A 16,779-nucleotide genomic window follows, 5' to 3' on the forward strand; every position below is an offset into this window, starting at 1 on the left:
TTCTTGCAAAGTCCACTGCACGACGAGACAGTCACGGTATGGGTTGGATTTACCACATCTACCGTTATCGCGCCTTTTTCTTTCGAGGAAATGCGTGATTCTGGTTTTGTAACTTTTACCGTGACGAGTGAGAGGTACACCGATATGTTACAGAACCGTATCACCCCCAGCCTGGCTGATAAACACCTGCTGGAACGTACGATGTTTATGCAGGATGGTGCTCCACCCGATATTGCTAGATGCGTGAAAGATCTGTGCGCGCGTCGTTTGGTGATTATCGTGTGCTCAGCCGCCACTTTCGTCATGCTTGGCCTCCCAGGTCTCCAGACCTCAGTCCGTGCGATTATTGGCTTTGGGGTTACCTGAAGTCGCAAGTGTATTGTGATCGACCGACATCTCCAGGGATGCCGAAAGAGAACATCCGACGCCAATGCTTCACCATAACTCCGGACATGCTTTACAGTGCTGTTCACAACATTATTCCTCGACTACGGCCATTGTTGAGGAATGATGGTGGACATATTGAGCATTTCCTGTAAAGAACATAATCTTTGATTTGTCTTACTTTGTTACGCTAATTATTGCTATTCAGATCAGATGAAGCGCCATCTATGGGACATTTTTTGAACTTTTGTATATTTTTGGTTCTAATAAAACCTCATGTCATTCCAAGCATGTGTGTCAATTTGTACCTCTCTATCTACATTATTCCATGATTTATTAAGTTTTCAAATTTACATTGATTTTTTGATCACCCGGTACTTGCGAGTACGTGCCCGTCTTTCATTACAGTGACGAGTTCTGCTGTGCATTGCTACTCATAGTGCCCGAGTCGACATTGATTTCTCACTTGCCTTCTATGCTGCTGTTGTTATTTGTACATGTTCCGGTCTCCCGGGGATTTATAGGTGACAGAAGTTAAGAATTTTTGTCAGCTGGGGCTCAGGCTATGTCATGTCCAAAACCAAGGCAAAACATGAGTAGGGCCAAGATCAAGAATCCAGGGCTAGGCTTCCGCTGTCCCTTCATGCAGCAGTGTGACTTTGCCAATCGACGTCCATCCTGGCATGCTGCCAGAGGCGCTGATACTGACACCACCCAATGTGCTAAAGACCAAACACACTTTACCTCTCACCACAAGCCACCGTAACCACTGACAGTGATACCAATTTACAATAACCTTGCCCAAAGCCTTGCGAGTGGGATCAGTCTTCTGCCTCATCATCTGACGACTCCCACGGCCACATGGTGATAAACCTCTCACCCACTGAAGGTCACATCATGCCTGCATCAGACGCTGATACAGCCAACCACTATGTGGACGCCCTATCAGGTGCTGTTCCATCTGTGCCAGCTTGTTCACTCATAAGGCCTCCTTGTGACTCTTCCCCTGTGGGTCCCCCTGTAGCTGAAAACCCAAATGGTCATCCACTCATGCCCTTCACAGTGGCTGTGATTTTGACGCCTCCCTACCTGGGGAAACTGCACATGTTGATGCCATGGACCAGGAAATGTGCCCCCCCCCCCCCAAATATACTTCTGAGACACCACCACTACAACCATCACCACCACCAATGATCCTTTCTATCATGGTTTACAATCCCACGAATTACATTAACTGAACACTGAACTGCAGTGCCCTATTACAGGCTATCTGAGAGCAGTTTACCAGAAAGACCAAGTTCGGTATATGCGTGACACAAAGGATGACTACCTCACAGTCCTTAACTTTGTGAAGTCGAGGGTTATGAATTATTACACTCATCAGGTTTCTGGTGGCAGAAGTACAAAAATCGCCATCAAAGACCATCCCTTTGAAGTAATAGAAACAGATGTCTAGAGTGAATTACTCTGTCTCAAGTTCTTGACTCTTTGATCCACCAATACAACAAGACGGACCCTGAGACTCAGAAGTTAATCCCTATGCCAATCTATGTTGTTTCCCTTTTTAAGAGCGAGGACATCGAAAGTATTTACCAAATTAGATTTCTCCTGTATGCCGAGGTGCATATTGAATCATATGAAGGGCACAACATGCTCTCCATCTTCCATGGGTGTCAACACTTGCAACACACCAGTAATTACTGCTCACAACCTTTTCTGTGTGTCAAATGTGCTGGCCCACATGCGTCAGAGGATTGCAAACTCACTGTCTCAGGAAGACCCACCTGCACACACTGTTTGGGCACCTCTCATTACCCCCACCATCTGGTCTCCTAGAACGGTTGTCCTGTGTACCAGAAGGCAATGAAGTCTCCCTGCTCTCCAAGAAGAAAACCAAGGACAAATTGGCCACCACCACAGGACTGCATCAATTTTTCCATCTTAAGAGGTAAACCCAATGACCATAAAGCCACAGACGCTTAGGCGTCTGACACATCTGCAATACAGGGGCTCCTCTGGCACTGTCCCCTATGTCTACCTTTGCCACTGCAGCTCAGTCTTCCTCTGCTCATCTGTCTCCCGTGATGAATACCAACACCCACCCAATGGAAAATCCATCTGCATCCTCTCCACGCCCACTTGTTGATGTGTGCAGTTCCTTCTTTGCAGTACCTTCTCAACCTGTCACAAAACCGACCCCTGCCTACCACAGGGTCAAGCAGCCCCCAGGATATCCCCCCCAGTTGTGGAGACAGATAATTCATTTCAGGATGACATCCAAGAGATCCTGAGGGTCATCTCTCCGTTTGCACAGACCCACATGAGGACTGTCATTAGTGAAACATCTCAGTGATTCCGTCAGTTGGAGGATGAGCTCACTAAGATCATTGTCTTGGTTGAAAGGCTCAGACAGATTTTGTTTTAATGGAAAATCGCCCACCACATGACCACCAGCTCCCTCAGTATCTAGTTGTCTGTATTTTTAATGCTAATGCTATTAAACAGATGAAAACTGAGCTGAACACGTTCCTCTATGACCACAATGTGGACATTTTGCTAGACTCATAAACTCATCTCAAACCAGCAGTCAATTTTCGGCTGCACAACTTGTTTTGCTATCACAAAGACTGGCTCCGATGCTGAGATGGAGGCATGGCAGTGTTCTCACACAAGACACTTATCCACAATCATGAGGCTCTTCAATCACTGGAACATGTAGGCACTGTCTCTAACCTCCTTAGAGCTATCACATTTGCTGTAATGCAGTTGAGTCCTAACCTGCCATTTCTTGAAGCAGACCTCTGCAAGTTGACTTTATTTGGCAGCCTCATCATCGGGGCCAAACTTGATACCAAGCAACCAGCTTGAATTGCTAACCCCAAGGGCAGACTGCTCCTCAAACTGGAAGATACTCTGGCACTGTTGGTCTATGGCTCCCACACCCCCACATTTCCAAGAATGTTGCAGTGCAGCTTTCGTTGGAAAGACTCCATAAACTGTCATCTGACCATGACCCAGAGCTCCTGTGTCATACTGATGTAGCTCTGTGTTTCCATATCCATTCTGCCTTGACCATCAAGGATTGGAACAAGTTTGCCAGGTTCCTCAACAACACAACTCAGCAAAATCGCGACCTGACAATACCTGTCAATCTGGTTAGTTCTGTTGACTATCTAACCATGAAAATCCAGAAGGCAATGAAGGTCTCTACTTTCATTGTAGCTAGGGCTTTAACCTCACTGGATGACTTCCCCCCCCCCCTTCCTGTACTACACAAACTGAAAACTCAGAAGAACTACTATGGCCAGTGATGGAATCAGTTTTGTGATGCTCAGGATAAACATTGCATGAAGCATCTCCAAAGTGAATTCTGCCACCACCTCGCTGATTGGAAAATGGGACACGGGAGGTGCACAAGATGTCAGCCTTTCTCCTCCACGTAAGTCAGATTGGGCTGTTGACTGAGCCCTGAGGTGCTGCACATTAAGGCCCAACAACCCCCTCTGCATGTTGGATGGCTTAACTTATGATGTCCTCCATGTAATGGAAACTCTGGGCGATGCATTTGAGATGCAGAATCAACTGACTGTTCAGGACCTTATGGCTGATGAACTAGAGGATGGGCACAATATTCTGGCGGCTGTTACTGCTTTGAGGCAATAACCACCTCTTACTGCCCCTCACATTATGTCCCTGACAAATGTTCAAAGGTTCCTCTGGCAGAAGCATGGCAGCTAGCTCCTGGTTTGGATGGCATATTAAACGATCACCTCCAACAGCTCCCAAGCAAGCCACTGGTCTCATTCACCAACATTCTGAACTGCTGTCTCACAAGTGGCCTCCCCATATAGTGGAAGCACACAAAACTGATGGCCATCCTAAAGCCCTCAAGGATCCTAAGGTCCCTACCAATAAGGGCCCATTCTCTCTCTGAATACTATGGTGAAGGTCCTAGACTCTTTGATCCTGAGCCACCTTTCCCAGCCTCTGGTGGCAGCTGGGATGATGCATTTCGAACAGCTCAGTTTCACTTTCCACCTGTTGGCCAAACTACAAGTTCTTAGGATCACAGAACATGTCAGCAAGAGCCTTAACTCCACCATGTAGACACCAGTGGTTTCCCCGGGCCTGCAAAATGCTTATGACAGGATTCGGCAGGACAATCTCAAGTACAAAATGCTGACACAGACGACCATCCCAGACATCTATATGAAGATCATACATCATACATCACATTTTGATGGGTACCTCTCAAGGCTCTGTTTTGTCTCTCTTTCTCCTTAACATTTATGTTAATGATTTGCCAGTCTTCTCTCACTGCTATGTGATACAATACACCTACAATATGATGCTCTATATGACCATCCCCAACACTGACCAGCTCATTGCTCATCACGAGAGAGGGGTGGGTGCAGCAGTCACATGGTATCGTTCAAACAAGATTGCTCTCAATGCCGCCAAAACTATGGTGGTCTACTTCACCAAACGGCTCCACATCCTCAATCACATCATCACTATTGCAGGTGTCTGGGTCCCAGATACCAAATATCTAGATGTCCAGATGGACAACAAACTGCTCTTCCATCGGTATGTAAAATATGTCACTCAAAAGCTGATAAAATCATTTTACCCACTCTTCAACAGCAGGAAAATGACATTAACCAGCAAGCTCTGACTGTACCAGGTGGTTGCCCACCCTCTCCTCACCTATGGTTCTTCTGTGTGGGCGACGATTAGTGCCTCCTGGATGCAGAGCCTCCAGCGCCTGCAGAACAAGGTGCTTCAGTGGAACACGCATGCCCCTCGAGCCATGAGGGTTGTTACTCTACACGAGGAGACCAACATAGTCCTCCTAAAGACGTCCATCGAGAGAATGGATACCCTACACGTCAGTGAATTGCAACACATTATCATCATGACTCCCTGGCCCTGGCCCCACCATTCTGTTCCTTGTACCATCCTCGAGGACTCTGATTCACGCCATGGCTAATGATAGACCCAATGTGGCCACAAATACTGTGTATTTTAGTGTGGCCACTCATTGTGTACAATCCTTGGTGCGACCACCACACTGACTGTCTCTATAGTTGTGTCAGCTTGAGTTTACACAATTAGAGGGTGGCACAGGACGTAAGGTACCACCGCCACGACTTCAACGAGCACTAACATTATGCCATCGTGATGCTGTCGTTGTAAGAGGCAAAAACATTACTCTCCCACCAAGACAGTTGGACCACTCTACTCTACTGAAGCTGTACCACAACCTACTACAAAAAAATTTTCACGACAGTCACACTTAGCACCTGACAACTTGGATTTTATCTGAATTTGACATGGTAAGTGAACCGAGAACTTTTTAACCATTTGTATGTAGTTTACCCTTTAAAAATGTGTAAATTCAATCTTTGAACTGTTTAAACTTTTTCAGCTGAAGGAGGGAGTACGTTCTACTGCCAGTCCACCCCCATCCCTATGGGACACAGACTGAAATAACAGTAAAAAAAAAAAGAGACTATCATGCTACCTACCTTACACACACATACTCTCTACATGCTATCGCTCCTCCTACAAGAGCATGAAAACCTCCTCCCTCCATGTCAGAGCACTACTTCATCCCATCCGCCCCTTCAAATTTCCTCCCTTTCCAAACGCTTGGTTCATGGTCCTCTCCAGCCCTTCCATTTCATATCCTTTACAAAATACTCTTCTTCCAACAATTTTCTTCATCTGTTTCCCTGTACCTCCTGTTACGTGAAATACTTAATTTTTATAATGATTGTTGTCTAGTGAAACTATCTTTAATTCTTTGAGTACCTGTGGATTCTTCTTGGGTCCACCATTTTATTAATTTTTTGAAGTATGCATGCCTTTAACATGAACTCATTGATACTGCTCCAAGACAGCGACATCCAGTGGTTTGCTGACGTATACTTCTATGAATGTTGTGCATTGTGGTAGCCACATACAGCACTCAAAGAAAAAATTGACACGGAGATTTTACTGCATGACTGTAGAAGATTCTGACATGCGGTTTTCTTTCCTTTTTTCTAATAGTGACCATTTTGAGACCATTGGCAGTGAAAGTAAGTATATCCAAAGTTACACTACTGGCCATTAAGATTGCTACACCAAGAAGAAATGCAGACGATAAACGGGTATTCATTGGACAAATGTATTGCACTAGAACTGACATGTGATTACATTTTCACGCAATTTTGGTGAGAAATCAGTACCCAGAACAACTACCCATGGCCGTAAGAACAGCCTTGATACGCCTGGGCATTGAGTCAAACAGAGTTTGGATGGCGTGTAGGTACACCTGCCCTTGCAATTTCAACACGATACCACAGCTCATCAAGAGTAGTGACTGCCGTATTGTGACGAGCCAGCTGCTCGGCCACCATTGACCAAACGTTTTCAATTGGTGATAGATCTGGAGAATGTGCTGGCCAGGGCAGCAGTCGAACATTCTCTGCATCCAGAAAGGCCCGTACAGGACCTGCAACATGCAGTCGTGCATTATCCTGCTGAAGTGTAGGGTTTCGTAGGGATCGAATGAAAGGTAGAGCCACGGGTCGTAACACATCTGAAATGTAACGTATACTGTTTAAAGTGCCGTCAGTGCCAACAAGAGGTGACCGAGACGTGTAACCAATGGTACCCCATACCATCACGCCTGGTGATACGGCAGTATGGAGATGACGAATACACGATTCCAATATGCGTTCACCGCGATGTCGCCAAACACGGATGCGACCATTATGATGCTGTAAACAGAACCTGGATTCATCCGAAAAAATGACGTTTTGCCATTCGTGCATCCATGTTCGTCGTTGAGTGCACCATCGCACGTGCCCCTGTCTGTGATGCAGCATCAGGGGAAACCGCAGCCATGGTCTCCGAGCTGATAGTCCATGCTGCTGCAAACGTTGTCGAACTGTTCGTGCAGTTGGTTGTTGTCTTGCAAACGTCCCCATCTGTTGATCAGGGATCGAGACGTAACAGCACGATCCGTTACAGCCATGGAGATAAGATGCCTATCATCTCGACTGCTAGTGATATGACGCAATTGGGATCCAGCACGGCGTTCCGTATTACCCTCCTGAACCCACCGATTCCATATTCTGCTAATAGTCATTGGATCTCGACCAACGCGAGCAGCAATGTCGCGATACGATAAACAGCAATCGCGATAGGCTACAATCCGACCTTTATCAAAGTCGGAAACGTGGTGGTACGCATTTCTCCTCCTTACACGAGGCATCACAAGAACATTTCACCAGGCAACGCCGTCAATTGCTGTTTGTGTATGACATCGGCTGGAAAATTCTCATGTCAGCACGTTGTAGGTGTCGCCACCGGCGCCAACCTTGTGTGAATGCTCTGAAAGGCAAATCATTGGCGTATCACATCATCCTCCTCTCGATTAAATTTCGCGTCTGTAGCACGTCATCTTCGTGTATAGCAATTTTAATGGCCAGTAGTGTATTTTATTGTATATTTGCTTCTGTAATATAGCTTATATATGTGGTTTCCAAATGGAGCCCTGTGTTAGTATGTAGTTTTGGCACAATATTTATTAAATGTAGTCCCAATTTTGCACGTTATTTAGAACTATAATTTGTTTTAGGCATTGTAGATTCATGGACACTTCGAGATATACGATTGTGTCTAGGAAAACTGGAAATTTGCTTTTAGATTTACTGCATGAAATTATGGGTTGTTGTAAACTGTATGTTCTAGTGACGCCAAAGCAAAAGCATCTGCTTAAAACAGTTTCTCAGTTTCTTCTTGTATTCGTTGCTTACTATACCAATAAAGATTAATTTTGTAAAAAACTTTAAATTTACAATTGTTTTCAATTATTTTCACTCAAAAGGTTACAAAAGGCATCTTACTTGAAGTCTTGAACGTACAAAGGTCTTTTTTAATAATTGCAAAATATGTACGTATTAATTCTAAAATATGCGCGTATTTCATTGTTTTACATCCTTTTAGAAACAGTTGGTATGTAAAATTTGAAAATTTCCCGGCGAATCAATTGTTCAAATAGATTTCGGGCTTGCAGCCGGTCGTCGTAAACTTCTTCGCACGATGTTTCGGCTGGACAACTGCCAGCCATCTTCAGGTGAGCCGAACGAGGACAGTCCTCGTTCGGCTCACCTGAAGATGGCTGGCAGTTGTCCAGCCGAAACATCGTGCGAAGAAGTTTGCGACGACCGGCTGCAAGCCCGAAATCTATTTGAACAACAGTTGGTATATTTTATTTACTGCTGTCACTGGAGAGCGGTGATGTACCCCTGCTAGCCCACGCTCACATCGACTGGCAGAGGAGTGATAAAAGAGAAAAGAGAACCTAGTACAGCACGATGTGCCGCCGCTAATTTTTGACAAATGTACTGTCTACAAATGAAGAGTGGCAATGGAAAGCGTTCAAATTGTCAATTTTTTTCAAAAACATGTTTTCCGTTCTGTTGTGTTCCCGCTACTCTGTTGCATTTTCCTAGATTTGATCCCCATGCTGAAACATCGAGGAAGTCTCTCAGAAATGCGTCTGTAGAAAGTGTACGGTCTTTATGACAATCTGTCCTTCCCTCTGGAGTTCCAAACTTGAAAAGATATGGGCAGTGGTTTTTGTTGACTACATCTCGACTTGTTACAAACTTAATGCTGTATTTCTGCATTTGTATCATCACTAATGAAATGTAGTGCCTCAGTATTAATAATACTTGGAAAAAATCCTTTTTCCTGCTGCTTTGTCGAATACCGACATTTTTTAGACGGTGGATAAGTAGGAAATACAAGTTGATTTTTCCAAAGAAGAAAACAAAAACAAGCTATCGTTAATGGTTCTATTTATTTTCACTAATAGCACCGCTATCGGTTCACGTTTATATTATATTGATTGTGGTTTACATTAGTTGTTGAGCCGTTTTTCCTAGCGACTAAATAAGTAATTTCCTTAGCGATATATGCAATATATCACTGGCACAGGGAATTTTTCCAGGCAGGTTAAAATATGCAGTTGTTAAACCACTTCATAAGAAAAATGACAAGAAAGACTTAAACAATTACCTCCCATTTTCTTTACTAGCGTTGAAACAATTTACTTAACGTGTCACAGTTTGGATACCAAAAGGATGCTCGACTAAGAATGTTGTTTATGCATTCACTCATCAAAGAGTACAACTCTTAAATAAAATACATCATCACTTGATATTTTTTGCAATCTTTCCAAGGCGTTTGATGGTGTAAATCATGTTGCTCTTAGAAGAACTCAAGTTTTATGGAACTGGTGGTCTTACGCCTCCTTTGAATCATATTTGAAAAGAATGCAAAAACTTGTGCTGAATAGCTCAGACAATGTCGCAAAGGTAGAGCATTTTTGTAACCGGGAAAATCACAAAGAGAGTCCCACAAGATTCACATTTGGGGCCACTCCTATTCGTTAAATATGTGAATGACCTTCGACTTAACATTCAACAAGTAAAATTAGTACTTTTTGTAGATGATACTAATGTCCTAATAAATCCCATCAGAGCGAAAGTAACAGAAGAGTTGGTAAATGATATTTTCCAAAGAATTATTGAACGGTTCTTTCAAAATAGACCCTCCATAAATTTTGAAACACACATACACACACACACACACACTACATTCAATTCTGTACAACAAATAGAGTCATGCCAATAATTGATGTAGCACATGAGCAGGAGTCAGTAAGTAGGGTAGAATGCTCCAAATTTTTTTATGTACATAGTGCTGGAAACGTAAAATGGAAGAACCATATTACTGACTATACCAAACAACTAAGTTTAGCTACCTTTGCTCTTCGTGTATCTGCTAGTCTTGGAAACAAGCTTACAAAACTTCTGACATATTTTGCATATTTACACTCAATAATGTCTTACGGAATAATTTTCTGGGGTAACTCATCACTAAGGAAAAAAGCATGAAGTGCACAAAAGCTAGCGGCGTTCCCCCACAGACGTCATGTAGGTACCTCTTCAAGGTGCTGGGCATTTTAAATGCGACGCCACAATACATATATTCGCTAATGAAAGTCGTCATAAATAATCTGTCACAATTTGAGAAGAGCAGTGACGTCCATACTTACACCACTAGAGGAAACAATAACCTTTGTTATCCATTATTAAAGCTGTCAGAGCTCTGACAGGAGTTAAATATGCACCAACAAAAATGTTTGATCATTTGCTCAATAACCTAAACTGTCTGACAAGCAGCGAAGCAAATTTTAAAACTAATTTAAAATCATTTCTTCTGGACACTCCTGCCATTCCACTGGCGAATTTCTACTTATAAACTCGTAGCCAGTGAAAAAGAAATTAAGTGTATTTCCGTAAGCGGGACTAAAAATAATAATGTGTTCATTAAAGGTAACACTAATGATGTTTACTTCAATACATTTCTTGTAAACTTACTCGTTCCACATCATTTCGATAAAAGAATCGCTCAAATGATCTACGGAACATGTAACTAACTAATCAACAACAAATCTAACGGAAACGCGAACAGCTGTGTCAAGATGAACGTGTCACTTAGCAACCTGCTACGGCGCCATTTGTGTAAAGAAATACCATTATTAACATTGGTTGGTGGTTATTTTCTTCTTTGCAAGAATCAACGTGTAAAGGCTTTCTTATTAGTCCTGAGAACCAGTCAGTTCCCTAGTATGAAACACAGAACGTTGTTAATAAGGTATTTATTCTCTAATTTGTCTCTTTTTTGCGGTGATGCGGCGAACAGCATAATTCTATGTTATCAGAATACCTTCTCAATTTTTGGATACAAACTTGTTATGCACAAACAGAGACACATTGACTTAGACACACATACTTTTCGTTCTGACAAATGTCAGGCTTGACACTTGGAAAGTTATCCATTTCAATTCTTCAAATGTCCAGTAAGTTTTTATTAATCGTGGCTTATTTTATGATCTTGTTTGTCACTCTGTTTAAATTTTAAATAATTTTTGAGACACTACATTCTTAACGGTTCTTTTTATCAGGATACTTAAAAATGCTCCAAAGCCAAAACGGTACAATAGCAGAAGTAAAATAAAACTGACAGTTTCAGGCGGGATGCAGTCACTTAAAACACCGGAGAAGAGTTTCCGTACTGAAATATGATTCGGTTTTTGGAAAGACAGTCTGTGCTTCGCGATTAGGACCACGGAAGCTTCCGCTGCGGTTTCGACCTCAGCGGCTGCCGGGGCACCGCGACGCCGGCGTCGGCACTCACGCGGCAGCGGCGGCCGAGGTCGCGAGCAGCGTCGCGACGGCCACCAGCGGCGCCCAGAGTGCGGGGGCGGGCGTGGGGGCGGCGGACGGCGGGGGCGGCGCGGCGGCGGAGCAGGCGGTGCCCGCCACGGCCGCCTCCACCGGCGCCGACAGCACGCGGAAGTTCACCTCGACCGGGTCCAGCTCCGAGTACAGGAAGAGTGGCATGCGGTCGGTCAGCACCCACAGCGTGCCGTTGGCGTCCACCTTCATGTCGTTGGGGAACACCATGGTCACGTTGTCCTGGCCCACCATGCCCTGCGTCTCCGGCGTGTAGGTCTTCGGATGCAGCTTCGAGTTCCAACAGCCCACTGCGTTCTTATTCACCTGCGTCACAAGGTTGGCACGTCAATTTTACTGAACCTTGAAGAAGTGTGTCGTTTCTTACCCTGTACGGCGAACAACTCATACTCATACATGAACTGTGGATAAATAAACAAGGTGGAAGTTTATGAGCTGTATGTCGTGGCCGTCTCCAGAAACTTTTCCAGATGGGGGCAAGACCCAAACTGAAAAGTGAAACTATAGTATTCCAGAGACCTTTTCAAAAGAAAAACATACAGGGTGTTACAAAAAGGTACGGCCAAACTTTCAGGAAACATTCCTCACACACAAATAAAGAAAAGATGTTGTGTGGGCATATGTCCGGAAACGATTACTTTCAATGTCAGAGCTCATTTTATTACTTCTCTTCAAATCACATTAATCATGGAATGGAAACACACAGCAACAGAACGTACCAGCATGTCTTCAAACACTTTGTTACAGGAAATGTTCAAAATGTGCTCCGTTAGCGAGGATCCATGCATCAACCCTCCATCGCATGGAATCCCTGATGCGTTGACGCAGCCCTGGAAAATGGCGTATTGTATCACAGCCATCCACGATACGAGCACGAAGAGTCTCTACATTTGGTATCGGGATTGCGAAGACAAGAGCTTTCAAATGCCCCTATAAATGAAAGTCAAGAGGGTTGAGGTCAGGAGAGCGTGGAGGCCATGGAATTGGTCCGCCTCTACCAATCCATCGGTCACCGAATCTGTTGTTGAGAAGCGTACGAACACTTCGACTGAAATATGTAGGAGCTCCATCGCGCGTGAACCACATGTTGTGTCGTACTTGTAAAGGCACATGTTCTAGCAGCACAGGTAGAGTATCCCGTATGAAATCATGGAGGTGAATCGAGGAAGTACAGTACATACTGACGAAACTAAAATGAGGTCTAACATGGAAATTAAGCGTTTCCGGACACATGTCCACATAACATCTTTTCTCTATTTGTGTGTGAGGAATTTTTCCTGAAAGTTTGGCCGTACCTTTTTGTAACACCCTGTATATGACGCGTGTATGCAGCCTGAAGCGACGAAAGAAAGTTTGTGCTATGGCTGGGTTTCGAACACTAATTTCGTGTTCATGAGGCAGGTGCACTACCCACTATGCCACATCGGCTTTGCACAATTGCATGGACTACCCTAGTCCTCCTTCCTCAACCCTAATTCCCATGAACACCTCAGCCCACTTGGTATTCCCCCTAAACTTGTACAGCATTGCAAAGGCCCTCCAACTTAACTGAACTAGCACCTCAGCATCGAACGAAACGGGAGATCCTGCCTGAAACCCGGGCATAGGCGTTTTGATCATATGAAACTGCGAGGGTCACTCGGAATGTCTAGTGGATAGCGTTGCTGCCTCTGGATCACGGGGTCCCGAGTTCGATTCCCAACCGGGTCGGGGGTTTTCTCTGCCCGGGGACTGGGTTTTTGTGTTGTACTCATCAATTCATCATCACCATTCGTGACAGTGGTTAGACTGGACTGTGTACAAAAATTGGACCGAGTAAAAATTGGGACTTGTACAGGTGCTGATGACGACGCTGTTGAGTGCCCCACAAACCAAACATCATCATCGTCATTCGAAAAAGAAAGAACGTTCTTTTCCCAGAGAATTTTTTATTTGATATAATTAAACTAACTATATAAAAATGTCGTGTGACTAGGGCCTCCCGTTGGGTAGACCTTTCGCCGAGTGCAAGTCTTTCGATTTGACGCCACTTCGGCGTCTTGCGCGTCGATGGGTATGAAATGATGATGATTAGGACAACACAACACCCAGTCCCTGAGCGGAAAAAAATCTCCGATCCAGCCGGGAATCGAACACGGGCCCTTAGGATTGACATCCTGTCGCGCTGACCACTTTTTTCTTTCTTTTTTAGCTTACAGGCGTTGACATACGTCAGTGGGGACAGATGAAAATTTGTGCCCCGACCGGTACTCGAACCCGGGATCTCCGGCTTACATGGCAACGCTCTATCCATCCTTTTTTATTTTTTTCTATCCATCCTTCTTTTAGTTTATTTTTTTCTTTTTCTAACGCTCTGTCCCTCACTCTTTTTTTTTTTTGCAATGTCAGGCTTACCACCTTTGCTGACATTTTGTTGTACTACCGCATAAATAGTGTCTACAATGTCCATATGTTGACAAGTAGTGGCTAATTAGAAAATTAATTAATTAAGGAAATGAATAAAACTGAAAATGCCCAAATGAAAGACATGAGGACATTGCAGATAGTACAAATGCAAAAGAAACATGCTCCTGTAGCAATGAAATGAAATTCGGATCGGGGGCGACACCTGCTCACGACCTGACGTTCAATAGAGCAAGAGAGCCATCTATCGACTCGCTCTCCAGACGTTGGTGTAAGACTGGGTCGTCTTCTCGATATTAACTAAGGGTCCGTAAGTGTGATCCATGTCTATACCGGCTTCTTCGTCTATCTCATCTCTCACCCGTCACACCCCATCTGGCCGGCGGGTCGGTAAATGTAAGTCGCAAGTAATTAGCGAAGTCTTGCCCATATTTCGTATGCTGTTGCAGCTTCGTTTGTCCATCCAGGAGAAAATGCCATAAATCAAATTTGTCCTTTTCCGATTCGTTATACACGTAGCCCACCACCATTCCCCGTACCCATGTCACTGCAGTGGTTTTTTGGACTGGAAAATAAGATTCTCGGGGGGAAAAAAATGTGTCTGATGAAATTGTGTGAGGGGCGGAGCGTAACAGGAACGCCAATATCTGTTGTGCCAAGAGCCACACTGGAGCCGCCCCACTACATGCTAAACGATATTCATCAGTGTCCACTGTTGTGCAGCCTAAACATGGTGGAGTGTCTGCCAAATGAATCGCGTGCCGCCGTTGATTCGTTGCGAACTTCCTATTTACCACCACATACCATGTTGAGCGTACCGACGTTGGGAGGTAAACGTTCCGTAAAACGCGCCATATCTGTCGCCAGTTCTTGTCTGGGTACTTCTTTTCCAGGTTATTCCTAGGACACCGGCGTAGTAAGAGTTGGTGTACATCTCGCGTCGTCGGTAGTCGTGTTGTTGGGAAGGAATCTCTGACATAGCTAAACTAGGGAAAAAAAATTGAAATGTGACAGCTTCGGTGGAATATGGCCCACATTGGCTGGGAGCAGCATTGAAGTGGGCGCTAGTACATCGGCCAACGCACCCAAGATATTGCGAAATTGACCGCGCCACTGTTAGAAAATAGTACTGACGAATAACGCCCGTGCCTTTCCATATACGTTCACTAGCCCAAGTCCACCCTCTCCAGGTGGTAGCGTAAGCGTTGTGTATTGGATCTTAAACAGATGTCCCACACTCACGTAGGTTCCGAAAGTTGCTTGTATCCGTGATGCCAGTGTGCGCGTTAAGGGCAGGACATGCGCTACGTGAGTGAGTCTCGGTGCTAGGTATACGTTAACATAGGTCACCCTCTGAATCATATCCAACGCTCTTAATTTCTGTAACAGCACCATTGTCCGCATCAGCTTCAATATGCGTCGGTAGTTATCCGCTGCTGTCCGCTGCACATCCGTTGTTGTTGTTGTTGTCTTCTGTCCTGAGACTGGTTTGATGCAGCTCTCCATGCTACTCTATCCTGTGCAAGCTTCTTCATCTCCCAGAACCCACTACAACCCACATCCTTCTGAATCTGCTTAGTGTAGTCATCTCTTGGCCTCCCTCTACGATTTTTACCCTCTACGCTGCCCTCCAATACTACATTGGTGATGCTTTGATGCATCAGAACATGTCCTAACAAACGATCCCTTCGTCTGGTCAAGTTGTGCCACAAACTTCTCTTCTCTCCAATCCTATTCAATACTTCCTCATTAGTTATGTGATCTACACGTCTAATCTTCAGCATTCTTCTGTAGCACCACATTTCGAAAGCTTCTATTCTCTTCTTGTCCAAACTATTTATCGTCCATGTTTCACTTCCATACATGGCTACGCTCCATACAAATACTTTCAGAAATGACTTCCTGACACTTAAATCTAGACTCAATGTTACCAAATTTCTCTTCTTCAGAAACTCTTTACTTGCCATTGCCAGTCTACATTTTATATCGTCTCTACTTCGACCATCATCAGTTATTTTGCTCCCCAAATAGAAAAAGTCCTTTACTACTTTAAGTCCCTCATTTCCTAATCTAATTCCCTCAGCCTCACCCGACTCAATTCGACTATATTCCATTATCCTCGTTTTGCTCTTGTTGATGTTCATCTTATATCCTCCTTACAAGACACTATCCATTCCGTTCAACTGCTCTTCGAAGTCCTTTGCTGTCTCTGACAGAATTACGATGTCATCGGCGAACCTCAAAGTTTTTATTTCTTCTCCATGGATTTTAATACCTACTCCAAATTTTTCTTTTGTTTCCTTTACTGCTTGCTCAATATACAGATTAAATAACATCGGGGAGAGACTACAACCCTGTCTCACTCCCTTCCCAACCACTGCTTCCCTTTCATGTCCCTCGACTCTTATAACTGCCGTGTGGAACGTAATACCTAGGCATTTTATGGTCTTCACTAACATGAGCGGGCCTTCCTCCCCCGGTTGTAATCCTCGACCGACATTCATGCAGCGTGATTTTTGTAGATTAAGCACGCTTCCTGCCGCCATCCCGTATCGCTGTATTCATGCCAACGCCGTACGTACTTCTTCGCCTGTCCGTGCCACCAGCATCACATCGTCAGCGTAAGCGCGGCAATGAAAGGTCAGTTGTGGCAACGGCACTCCCTCCAACC

The 16,779-nt window shown here is 44.5% G+C and overlaps 1 protein-coding gene across 1 annotated transcript in view; it reads right to left on the reverse strand.

Moving 5' to 3' along the window:
• Positions 1-9,222: 9,222 nt before the first annotated feature.
• The window catches only part of LOC126284821 (protein yellow-like), an 88,151-nt gene continuing 80,594 nt past the window's right edge, over positions 9,223-16,779 (reverse strand). Inside the window, exon 6 of the mRNA XM_049984032.1 lies at positions 9,223-12,011. Within this exon, the coding sequence (XP_049839989.1) occupies positions 11,643-12,011 (369 nt within the window). The 3' untranslated portion in view covers positions 9,223-11,642. The remainder of the gene's footprint in view (positions 12,012-16,779) is intronic.

Source organism: Schistocerca gregaria, chromosome 8 (assembly GCF_023897955.1).
Source record: "Schistocerca gregaria isolate iqSchGreg1 chromosome 8, iqSchGreg1.2, whole genome shotgun sequence".
NCBI lineage: Eukaryota > Metazoa > Arthropoda > Insecta > Orthoptera > Acrididae > Schistocerca > Schistocerca gregaria.